Here is a 12,392-nt window from a genome sequence, read left to right on the forward strand (position 1 = left end):
TATTTGCATTATAGTTATCACTTTACCACATCAACATAAAAAAATGAACATTATGTAACATTTTTATAAAATATATGTTAACATTACAGTTGGATATAATATAATATAATATAATATAATATAATATAATATAATATATGTCCGAACATGTGGGGGCGCTGGAGCGCTGCTACAGTTTTTCTCTACCAGCGAAGAAGAGTGTCTTCAGGGACGTCACTGGCGTGTTTTGGAGGAGGTTGGAGGAAGATGGCGGGGTCCAAGGTGAAGCAGGACATGCCTCCTCCGGGAGGCTATGCTCCCTTTGATTATAAGAGAAATCTACCGAAACGAGGACTTTCGGGTACATACGCCACACGCTCACGTAGCCAGACATTTAGATTCATTCAGCAGTTGTTAAATGTTGGATAGTTTAGGTGATATTTGCTGGTTACGCTAACCCGTTAGCATAAATACAAAGATCCAAGCTAAGATAAAAATGTGTATGCGGGGTCTTACATTTATCCTTGTCATTAAAAGGAACATCTTGACTAACAGCACGACAACAGTTGTACAAGTGTTTTTGCAGCAGAGCAACATTTTAATGTGAATTGTTATTGACAGGTTTAGAACGACATGCTAACTAGCTAACACAGGGAGTCGTTTAATTTGCAGGTTCAGTTAAAGTGATAATGCCTACTGTTAAACGGAGGATTAGGTTTTATTTGATGAAACTGTTCTAGCTGTTCTATCGTTTGCTGCTTGGTTAACAGTGTTAAAGCCGTAAAATCAACTACTTGATTAAGTTTAAGTTAATTGATTAAGATGATCTCTTAGGACAGCGTAGTCTGAAGTGGTATTCAGGAATATTTCTTCTGACTTCTTGAAGGGCATTCAAAGCTCTTCTTTGGGTGTTTCTGTCCCCTTTTGTTCTGTTCTCAGTCAACATGATCCCACACTGCTTCAGTAATGTTGAGGTCTGAGCTTTTGGGAGGCCAGTCCATGGCTGATAGTGTTCCACTACTGTGGGGTTTTTTTTTTTTTTATACAGGCATGCATTTACAGCACATACTAAAAGACCAGATTGTGTTGCGCGATGGGTCAGAATCCAACCACACTTCTTTACTGTGTTCACAAGGTCTTTACACCACTGGCTGAAATGCAGCTCCAAAACATGACAGAGCCTATATCCTGTTTTACATATGGCTGTAGACCTGACATCTCTGTTGTCCTCCACTTATCAAGTTTACTGAATTTTTTTGTTTTTGTTTTTTAGTGCACACTGCACAACATTCTACAATATGCCAAGCTTTCAGCTCTTTGACAATTAACTTGTCGGTGCAAAAATATCTGATGTTTATCAAACAGTGTTGTCTTTCGGAGTTTTATTGTACATTCAAGTAAAAGAATAGAAATGAACAATTGGTTTTTGTTACAGGGTGCTAGTAACAAAATGCATAAAGATACAATTTAAAATGTGTTCTTTGGTAAGTTGTCTGTTATGTGCAGACACAGCACCGTTGCATCCCTTGAGTTAAGTGCATTTTTTTGTGTTTTGATTTATTCAAAGGCCAGTGTTAAGTGGCTTAACAAACACAAGAAACATTCCCTTGACAGTGGTCAGGTACAAGGACTGAAAATTATTGAAAAAGCAGCCATGTCCAAAGAAAAGCTTGGATAGACCTTCAGAAAGCCTGGAGAATGATTGGTCAGACTACTTTGCAAATTACGAGAAAGGCTGGCTCCTTGGAAGAAAATATAAAGAGCTCAGGCGCGCCTCAAGACTTTTGCACAGCTCTTTACGTTGGGGCACAATAATTGGTACAAAACTCTCTTAGTGACACTAACGTTATATAGATGATTTCAAATGAAGCTGACCACGAATAAAAGTTATTTTAATGTGAACCCAAAAAGAGACTTAATGCCAACAAGACTACACATCAGAATACACTGCAACTGAAAAGCACTGCAAAGAGTTTCAGAGAGCAGCAGCTACAGAAACAGTGACTTTTAGACGCTTTTATCTAAACTGTCCCACCTGCGTTTGAGTTGTAAAACCTTACTTGCTTGGCTTTTGGCTGGTAAGTAAAAATATAAAGTGTAAAAAGTATAAAATGCATATAAACACTGTGTTAAACTCCATGACTAGATAGTGGTTGCAGTAAGAATGCTATACATATTAATGTTAAGTGTTAAATTAAGATTATTTCCTGTTTGTTACTCCAGCACTCCAGCAGATTAGTTTCGTCATGTGAATAATGGGTTAATCTGAAAAAAAAAAGAAGGAAAAATGTTTTAATGGAACCTCATTAAGTTGGTTTGTGAAATTTTCACACATTTTTCCTCCCTATACCAAAAAGTATGTGGTAATATCCATTTTATAGTAATTTTATAAGGCGTTGTAGGGCAGTACAGGACACTGAATTTTAGCACCATTTACTTGACAGTATCGAGAAAGATCTGAAATGAGTCTCAAAGAGGCATCAGTCAGCAGTAGCAGTCTGATGACTTTATATCACAGTGAAACTGCTTTAAAATGAAGCGTACTCAGGTTTTCCACATCTTCCACATGTAATGATGGGAATTTATTTCCAAAGTTGTGGCCGAACGCAGGTGACACCGTATGTGAATGTCAGCTCCTCCAACAGGGTCTGATGTTGTTAAAAAGCAAATTCTCTGATGGATATTTCAATGAGTTCTCCTGTATAATACGTTAGAACAGCATAAGCCTGTGCAGCTATTATTATAGTAAATGCTTTAATACATATGTAAACCTACTTAAAGATGTTAAAAATGTGCATTAATACTCAATAATGTTCTGTTGCTTCATTCATTCTTTAACCTGCAGGATATAGTATGTTTGGCATTGGCATTGGCATCATGGTCTTTGGGTACTGGAGGCTATTCAAGTGGAACAGAGAGAGGAGGTAAGAAATGTCAAGGAATTGTGATGTGGTTTTGCTTACTGTCACACCTGTGTGCACTGCTCAGTCTCAAACTGTGTGTGCGTGTTTGCGTGTTGCAGGCGACTGCAGATTGAAGAGCTGGAAGCCAGGATAGCTCTGATGCCTCTGCTGCAGGCAGAGCATGACCGAAGGTGACTGAGCACTTTTGTGCATGCTTACTATGGTTTTTTTTTCTTTCTTTCAATGGTGTTTACAACAATAGACTGTATATAATAGTTAGACATAGGCAGCCAACCAACGTTTAGATCACCTAAATGTTGGTCTGTAATTGTCTATTATGAAGCCTCAAACTGAGGTGTTTCTCCTTCCTGACTCCCAGATTGACTTTCATTGACAAAATGGCCTCAATGGTTTGTTCAGTACAAACACAAACTACAAACTGAGTCCCTAAACACATCAGGAAAGTGTTTACTGGGGTCTCAGAGGAATTTGGGAATGCTTTGGGGGTTTTTTTCAAGCACAGGAGTCGCCCTCTGCTGTCCATTAGAAAGAATGCAGATTGAAGGCCATTGACCTTTTCAGACACATGAACTATGTCCATCTTTTATACTGCCTAAGCTTGCAAACACAGGTCAGCTGTTTAAATGCTGAGCTGAATGTTGTCTCTGTGCTAGGACCTTACGGATGCTGAGGGAAAACTTGGAAGAGGAGGTAGTCATCATGAAGGACGTTCCAGGTTGGAAGGTAAGAAGTTTAAAAAAAATCAGTTGCTCCTGCTTATTCATTATTTTTTAGTCATTTATTACTTTTTTTCATATACAGCATCTTTATGATATAATTATAGAGAAGAATTTTTCATGACCTGTCTAACATTATTTAATAGATGCCTTTTCATTAGTTTTTAATATACTTGATGTTTTCATTTTTAAAACGGTTCAGACACCAAAGAAAAATCATACTATAAACATTTGCATTTCGTACAAATATTAGCTGAGATAGGTGCGTACAGTCCAACACAGAAAAGATGATTGACTTTTCCTCTTAAACGCACTGACCGACAGTATTATTTTCAGCTTTGTTTTGTAAGCATAACACTTATCTAGATTTCCCACCTACCTTACTTGCTGTGAGCCTGCTGAGATGCAAAGGTTAACCTGAGACACAATTTAAACAACCCCGTACTACTGCAGCTGAAAGGAAAAAATAAATAAAGGAAACTGCAAAAATCCAAGTATGTTTGGGTAAAAATGCAAAGTGAAAATACATAAGACTCAGTAAACAGGGTAACAAATGAATCTATATTTTAGTTCAGGTCTGTCGCTGAACTTCAGCGTTCCTGTGTTGATGCTGACTGTGCATCTTTTTAACCCGTGCAGGTTGGCGAGAGCGTCTTTCACACAGACCGCTGGGTCACCCCTCTGTCAGAGGAGCTGTTCAACCTCAGGCCCCGCGAAGAGCTTTTGCACAAGCGTTTCGGCTTCCTGTGGTACGTGTGAACACCACCGAGACCACCAGCATCCCGAGCTCCTCCACCTGGACCTGTGTGGTCGTTCACTTCAGCTTGTAAATGTTCCAAATTAAAGTGTCTGTTTTTCTGTACCTGATCTTGGCTTCTGTGTCAGTTCTTTAATTTGGGCGAAACTAAAACTACTTATGTCAGTACTGTTTCAGATATTTATCGTCATACTTCTACTCCACTGCATTTTATAGCCATGTAGTGTACTTTATTTCTTATTTCATGAAGTTGACTGTTTATTTTTCTACAGGAACTAGCACAGTACTAACACACCTACCAGCTGTGACATCCAAATGCTTGATATTTATTTAAATAATGAATTAATATACTTAAATATGAATCCTTATTTTGTATTTTTAGTACATGTAACTCAGTGCTCAAGCACAAAATCTACTAGTCTGAAGCTCTTCCTTTGTAAAATGTGACACCACACGTGTGCCAAGTACAGGAAGATGAGTTTGGTGAACTACAGTGTGGAGGTCAGTGCACACTGACAAAAGTGAGCCACTGCCTGATTATCAGCTTTCCAAACTGAGGTAGTAATTAGCTTTTATTTCACTGATCAAATTACACTGAAGATTAAGACAAAGTTGTCCGATTACCTTTTCAGATGAAGCCATTATGAAACCACAGAAAAAGTACAGCGGTGCATCCTGTTAAACTTGTTTGTCCTAATTTACAAGACAAACCAGCAGCCTTCATGTTTGCATAGTAAACAAACCTGCTGGACTTGTTTCATGTGCCTGTGTGTAAGTGTGCGCAGTCAGCTGCATTTGTCACGTACACGTTGGGTCATAAGTCAAGATTTGCATCTTACACTTTTGCCATATCTGATGCATTGATTATATTTCAACTTCATATCACGTTAAACTTCTAATGTAATCCTTCAAATCTTACAAAGACCAAGTATTAGTTATTACCTCTACCAAGTATGTAATAATACCAAGTAATAGCTTGGTAGCATCAGTGTGTCTAAACACAACAGCTTGACAAGTGAGATGTTAACCAATTGAAATTGGCTTACATACACCAGACTACTGCAAAGACAATGAGCTGGGTAATTAGATTGTAGTATTTTACACACTATTCATATCCAGCTATTTACAAATTTGTACCAATGACCCATTACCCTACATACTTAAACACAAATGTATATCTGGCCCTAGTGCATCTTCCTTAAGATGACAATTAAACTTAAGCACACAATATTTCCTCAACTACATTACTTTCCCCTCCTACCTTTAAACCATTCTGACATGTCTCTATATCTTTAGAAATAAAAAGCCAATGTGAGTTTCAAAGTAAGCAAATCCTCAGGCATGTGTTTACAAAGAAAGAAACACCACAGCAAGTTCTTGTGTCAGATTTTATTCACGTTTCAAGCCAAAGCAAAACTACATAGTCAGGTTTGTCTATCAACTGCAGCTCTGTAATGCTGTTTTCCCAGTTTGCGACATTTACTGTAACATCAGGAAATGTGCTTCAGGAATTTGGGAGATTCCTTCGTGTTGACAGTCACCCCACTGCTCATTGGACCTGAAACAAACACATCTTTAGCCTGACAATTCCAGTTTTGAGCAAAAAAACAAAACAAAAAACTGAAAACCACCAAAAGCTTTGAGTAACAACATGCTTTACAACTTACCTGATACAGCAACTGCATGAGATCTTGCAGCCTAAAAATCCAGCTACTTCAGCTGTGACGAGACCCACTGAAGCATCCAGTCAGTTTTCAGTCTAGAGGAGGAGAAATGGGTGGATTAAACCTGCCAACTGATGCTTGAAGTCAAACTGCATGCAGTATTAATGACTCACCACATAAGGTACAAAGGAAAAGTGAATGCAGTCTAGACACCTTACACATGAATTGGGGCTTGTGGACATTACAGGAGCAAATTTGTGGACTAGTGACCAAAGTGGACTGAGCACAAAACTACCCGACTTAAAGGACCAATGCATTTTTTTGGTGGACTCAAGGTGGAGCACTAATATCCCAGACAGAAACCCCACCTCCCAATGGACTTTAGAATCAGGTAAGAGGACTTGTGATGTTTGTAGGAGACATCTGAAGCAGAGGACTAAACAGCAGCTAACTTGAAGGTATTCATGGCAACAATGAGAACTTAGTTTCAAGGATGTGAGCAAAGCAAAAGGAGATTTTTACCTCACGTGCACTGGCCTACTTTCTTCACATTTGACTAGGCAAGAGCAGCTTTCATCTCTGAGGAGCACTTGTTGGTAGGCGCAACACTTCACTCTCCAAGGACTTGTAGGATACTGAAGGAGCTCTTGACCTCTCTTGAACGTAATGAAGCATGAACATGACCAGGCACCAACTTCCCCCATATGCCACTTTGTTTGATCAGCACACTTAGTAGGTACAACATTCGGCTCATGGATCGTTTAACATGTACAGGATTCACTTGATTCAACTGTGCTCTCCCCCCCCTTTTAAACTTGTGTGGATCTTTACAGATACCCAGTAACAGCCTTCCCTCCCCTCCCTTTTAAGCTTTGAGAACTTTGACTAGCCTACCAAATTGTTGACTTTAGTCCAGAGATGGGCACCATCTGATTGCATCAAGCAGATGATTTAGTTCTCACGCAGCATTACATTAAAATGAGCCTACAGCGCTCAGCTTTAGTCCCCATGCGGTTGTTTTAAGAGGCAACAATCATGATGATTTTCCACAATTTGTTTAATAGGCTCCATGAAGCCAAACTGACAAAAAAAAGTTGATCATACAAAGAACAAAAAGTACAAAACTGTTCCCGGTTTGAGATATATATAAGCTTTAGGGAAACAAAGTTACATTTCTCGATCACTTTAAACAAGATTAGTCCATTTTACAGCACATTAAAAATGCAGATGTTGAGCAGAGCACAGAAGATACCTTGGACAGACTGTAGCATGCTGCAATTTGCAACTTCATGAACAGCCGGCCACTTCGGATGTGTAGTTCACCAGTCTGAAAGGAATTCACTCTTTTGGGAAATTGAACAAACAGGAGCCTCAGTTAAACTAAGGTTTTTTTCTCTTTTTTTAATATTAATTTGAATTTAGCATAAAGTCTCCCAAAAGTCTGTTTATGAGCATATATCTTTCCTCTCAGTTTAAAACCTGGCAGGAGGTAGGTCAGTCAGAGACTGAGGGGGAAAATAAGGAACACAAACAAGCCCCAGATATTGCAATATATAAGAAAAGGAATCAAATCAGGAAGCACTTCAAGTGCTGGACAAAGTTTAGAGCAATGGTAGTGGCTGTTCAATGAAAAGCCACACTGAGAACTGTCTTGATCCCCAAAAATGGGACTTTACAGTATCAGATTACAGATGCCTTTTAGTTGCACGATCTTTGAGAAATGAGTCCAATTAAGCATGGTTAAGATTCTTTAACTGTAATTTGTAACAGGTTTTATAAGGAATGACCAAAACCCATTGCTACATTTTTCTTCTTTTTAAAGATGCTGAACTATTACAACAAAACTACAGAACTAAGGTCAGCAAACACGTGGACATTTTTCTTGAGGAGCGCATCTTTGAAAAACAGCCAGCCAAGTGAAGATCTTGAATCAGGGAGATGTTTACTCATGTGTAGCTGAGGATAAGAAGTGGGCACAGAGGTAAAGACACTGCAAGTTCGAACACTGGAGTTTTACAAATATTCCCCTTTCAACCCGCCTAACAACCCTCCCTCTTTTTGCATAAGGGGGTCCTTGCCTTCCTCGCAATTTGAGAACACGTGAAATTCGGGGTTTGCTTTAAGTGGTTCAAATGGTTTCCAGCCTCTTTGTCAGAGAAGGGCACAAAAGAAATCTGGCAACCGTTTGGAAAGAGGCATCAAGTTGAGCACAAAACTGAGGGGCATACATGGTGATAGGCTTCCCATGTTGGGGCTGTGAAATCTCAATTTACAGTGTTGGAGTGTACAGCATCTCAACCCGCCACTTAAAGCAGGTATTTAAAAATTAGAGTGCTGCGCAGTTTGACTATGCCAGTTACTGAGATGTGCTTTCAGTGTTCCTTTAGATTTTGTACAGACAGCCCCAACATAAATGCACCCAAATACCTGAAATACATATTATTGATGCTTACCATAGCTGTCGTATCCATCGCGGTAGGATCCAGATCCTGAACGCTCACCATATCCACCCTGCCCCCTATATAAACAAGAAACTTGCATTTAAAATACAGTAAAAATAAAGTGCATTAAACAATTTTAAGCTCCGATTATTTACCTGTTTTCTCTGTAGCCACCTGAGGAATATCCTCCACTCCTGTATCCACTGCCACCAAAGCTCCTGTCTCCACCACCAAAGCTTCTGTCACCATAACTCCTGTCTCCGTACCCTCTGTCTCCACCATATCCACCTATTACAAACAAAGCAGTTTTAATTTCGATAGTGTTAGAATAAACCTTTAAGTTCAACTTTTTAAAAATATTCCCACGTCGCACCTCGGGAATAACCACGCCCACCTCTCCCTCTGGAGCCGCTAAATCTGCCTCCTCGTGGGCCAGAGCCAAAACCTCCTCTTGAGCGCCCTCCCTTTCCAGCTTCGTCCACCCGAATAGCACGTCCGTCCAGCGTCTGCAATACAACAGGAAATGTAAAAACGTATAAATACAATTACATTAACTATAAATATTTTTTAATTCGATTATAAATTGAGTAGCGTGATTTTTACCTTTCCGTTCATGGCGTCCAGTGCGTCTTTAGCGTCCTCTGCATTGTCGTACTTCACGAAGCCAAACCCGCGAGATCTTCCGGTTTCTTTGTCTCTGATCACGTCCACTAATCAGGGAGAAATTCCGATTAGGCCACATATTTAGTAAAATATTGATGTCTGAAGTAATTTTAAACTATATACTCAAGAGGGGTAAAGAGGTTTAATTACCTTTTTCGATGGTTCCGTATTTGCCGAAAGCCGCAGCCAGAGAGTCCTCGTTGGTCTCGAAGCTCAGACCTCCGATGAATAATTTTCCCTCGTCCGACATTTTTGTTATAGCTACAAAAAAATGAAAGCAATTTAAAAAAAAAGTCTCCCCACAAATCCTTAAAACTGAAAAGGGGCCCTTTGTCGGCGAAAAACCGTCGACACGCACAGTCGGGTTAGGGTTAGCCGCAATGAGAAAGTAGGTCACCGGAGCAGTTTCATAAAATGGCGATCACTGATTGCGTAGTAATGGCCTACATACCTCCCGACGTTTAACAGACCATGAAATCTGAATTTATCTTAAAGCTACGTCATATTTAATCGATGACCGTCGACAAAAGTCAAAATGGAGTCACCCTAGGCCTGGGGCCTGAAAACGTGGCGCAGTTTCGTTAGCGGATTAGCTGGCGGTTTTTCTTCCAGCGCCATTTTGTAGCACCGCGCTACACGCTTTTGTTTCAATGAGCTACTTTGCGCCATCTCAAGGGGTGGCCAGCTGCCTTATTTTGCAGCTTATCTAACTACCCCAATTAATATGGGGGGAAAAAATAGGTTAACCTATTTCTGCAAAGTGCACCATAGCATTTACACATCGAAAAAACATTCTAAAACGATCAAATAAAAAAAGCGATCAAACGCCGGTTAAAAATAGTTTCAATCAATAGAAAGAGGTCACATTGGAAAAAAATATGCGTTTCATACTTTACAAATATAGATGCATGAATAAGATTATAACTTGCAACGTGTAGAAACAACACGTAACAAAGAGAAAGCGTTTACCTTTGTCTCTCACGGAGATGTAAGGGAAGTTACTGGGAGCGGCGATGCAGGTCGAATGAGGGAGAAGAACGAGCGCGATCCGCTTTTCACTGCAATGCGCACTCACTCCTTCTTCTACTGCTGTTTGGGCGGCAGACCATTAGAACAGCCGCCAACAGCGCCATCTTGTGTTAGGGTGACGCAGCATAGTGCTCTTAGGTTGGGCCGCATTTAATTCCTCTTCGTTTTTCGGCTGCTGCCTTTAGGGGTCGCCACAACGGATCATTTGCCTCCGCCTCAATCTATCTTTAGCATTCTCCATTATCAGACAGCTCACCTGCATTTCCTCTTCCACTACATCCACGAAGTCCTCCTGCCTGGCAGCTGTATCCCCCTGCAAAGAACAAGGTACTCAGAGCCGATCCCTGATGCCCTTGAACCCATCAGTCACTTCTGGGCTTTTTCATCTCCAAGTAGTTTTCCTAGCAGCACAGATTACCGTACTCTGATTTGAATAATAATTTGTATCTGATTTGACTTCGCAACCAAAAATATAGATGTAGAAATGTCCTCCTGCCAGTGGCCTCCAAACACATTAAACTGAAAGTATCCGCGTATATTTGTGCCTTAAACAGAAACCAGATTAATAATCATTCCAGAGATGCTTTGTTTTCAAGCACAGTAAAATAACAGCGTGGTAGCACAATTAAAACCACTGAGTGCAGTCAGATGAATGCCAGTCATAACTGCAAGTCGCTTTCATATGTAGTTAACGGAGAAAATGATTCAACTGTGTTTATTTTGCACGCCTCGAGTGCTTTGTTTGCGTGAGTCACGATGGCGGTCAGGTGTGTGGGGCCGAAGTCCTGTTTGTCTGTGTGGGAGGAAGATTTATCTGCACATGCACGCCTAAGCGATGCAGTGTGTTTGAATGGTGTGTGTGGGAGGCAAAGAGAGAGAAATGAACGTCTGTGTAGGAGGCTCGAAAACCCATAGCTTTGATCTGCAACGTCCTTGCAGCGCTACAAGGAATAGATCAGCGTGCAGGGAAAGGGTTTCATCCTCTTTCTTGTAAATCATTGGATCGATACCGCCAAAATGAATTCATCGGGGCAGGCAGTGTGTAGGCTACACTATCATGGCCGACTGTGCCTGTAGCGCCGAATCTGCAGCACAGGCGCTCTTTAGGATTCAGGACGAGCAGCCGTGTGCTGTCTGATATGTGGCGCCGGGCGTGCTGCTGCTGCAGCTGCACACTCCGTGATCACGATCAACAGAGCTGCACCGAAAACAACGCCAGCATTCGCGCTGCAGTCCCCAGCTGTGTGCTGATCGTCGTTTGATAGCCGAACGAGTGAGCTTCCACACGCTTCTCAGCTTGCAGATCACACAGGCTACACCCGAGCAAGGCTTCGTGTTTGTCTGCACGTCAGCAGCGAAGGCAGGCACAGATGTTTCAGCTCACCTCGAACAGCTTCATGTTCTGCCGCTGTGATTTGCATCCTGTGAGCTCAGCATCAGACACGCTGGCTACAGAGAAGCGAACGCTTCAATTTATGGCATTTTTCACAAAGTACTCATTGGAGTGCCTCTTAAGATTCCAGTCATAGCTTTAACAAGTCACATAGTTATTCACGCAAATTCTGGTATCTCAAGCATCACGTTTTAGACCCTACGCTATGCTTGTCTTTAACGGCCCGCTCGAAACAGTTTGAAATGTTCAGTTGCTGTCATGGAAGAAGTGTAAGGAGTCTTGGTTGGCTGCACATCAGTGCTCACGTTCTACTTCCTGCGTTACTGTCGAGGAGAACCAATATTTCAGTTTTATTTTAAATCGTAATGCTCAGCTTTACAGCATCACTGAGATTTTCTTGAAACCTCTGCTCCACGAAGAGAGATGGCATCACCTCTCTGAAACTCATGCGGCTATTAATAATGAAAAGCGACAAAGCACAGAGGTCACAGAGTAACCTGGAAGGCTGCTTCTGTTGACCCAGTGTGCCGACTGCAGGTGTTCCCAGCTTTATAAACGGCATTCAGTTCAGTTGTTCTCACCTGGATGATTGAGCACGCATCAAGACAAAGCACGTAGCATTTAATCTAGAAGTAGATCATTCATCTTCACCACACATATCTCCTGATCACAGATACAAGAGCAGCTGTGACAACCAAACAGAAAGGACGATCAGTAGAATAAGGCTGAGACATTTTTATCCCCAAAAAACCCAACAAAAATCCAGTTTAACAGACGAAGGCAACATTATATTCTTCATTTAAAAAGAACAGGCTCCACTCATAAA

At 40.9% G+C, this 12,392-nt stretch overlaps 2 protein-coding genes across 7 annotated transcripts; one reads left to right on the forward strand and one right to left on the reverse strand.

Annotated features, from left to right (window-relative positions):
- The first annotated feature begins 197 nt into the window (after positions 1–197).
- Positions 198–4,486, forward strand: ndufa13 (NADH:ubiquinone oxidoreductase subunit A13). Its single transcript, XM_085439200.1, has 5 exons — positions 198–340; positions 2,825–2,903; positions 3,002–3,073; positions 3,557–3,626; positions 4,259–4,486. Exons 1-5 carry the CDS (start codon positions 247–249, stop codon positions 4,376–4,378), a joined length of 435 nt encoding a protein of 144 aa, XP_085295326.1. The 5' UTR covers positions 198–246; the 3' UTR covers positions 4,379–4,486.
- Positions 4,487–5,753: 1,267 nt separating this feature from the next.
- cirbpa (cold inducible RNA binding protein a) lies at positions 5,754–10,206 on the reverse strand. Of its 6 annotated transcripts, XR_014916408.1 has the most exons (8): positions 10,114–10,205; positions 9,295–9,405; positions 9,085–9,191; positions 8,855–8,987; positions 8,637–8,769; positions 8,494–8,558; positions 6,044–6,135; positions 5,754–5,934 (listed from the first exon to the last, which is right to left on the reverse strand). XR_014916408.1 is itself a non-coding variant. In XM_085439197.1 (7 exons), the coding sequence occupies exons 2-7, from the start codon at positions 9,392–9,394 to the stop codon at positions 7,360–7,362; spliced, it is 546 nt and encodes a 181-aa protein (XP_085295323.1). In that variant the 5' UTR covers positions 9,395–9,405; positions 10,114–10,205; the 3' UTR covers positions 7,080–7,359. The 6 variants fall into 6 exon arrangements, 5 of the variants coding, with proteins under 5 accessions (XP_085295323.1, XP_085295324.1, XP_085295325.1 ...); XM_085439197.1 differs by lacking the exons at positions 5,754–5,934; positions 6,044–6,135 and adding an exon at positions 7,080–7,367; XM_085439198.1 differs by lacking the exons at positions 5,754–5,934; positions 6,044–6,135 and adding an exon at positions 7,080–7,383 and having other exon boundaries at positions 10,114–10,204.
- Between the last annotated feature and the right edge of the window lie 2,186 nt (positions 10,207–12,392).

Source organism: Copadichromis virginalis, linkage group LG18, assembly GCF_057382275.1.
Source record: "Copadichromis virginalis isolate Kocher_CV1m ecotype Utaka linkage group LG18, C_Virginalis_male_GT1.1, whole genome shotgun sequence".
Lineage (NCBI taxonomy): Eukaryota > Metazoa > Chordata > Actinopteri > Cichliformes > Cichlidae > Copadichromis > Copadichromis virginalis.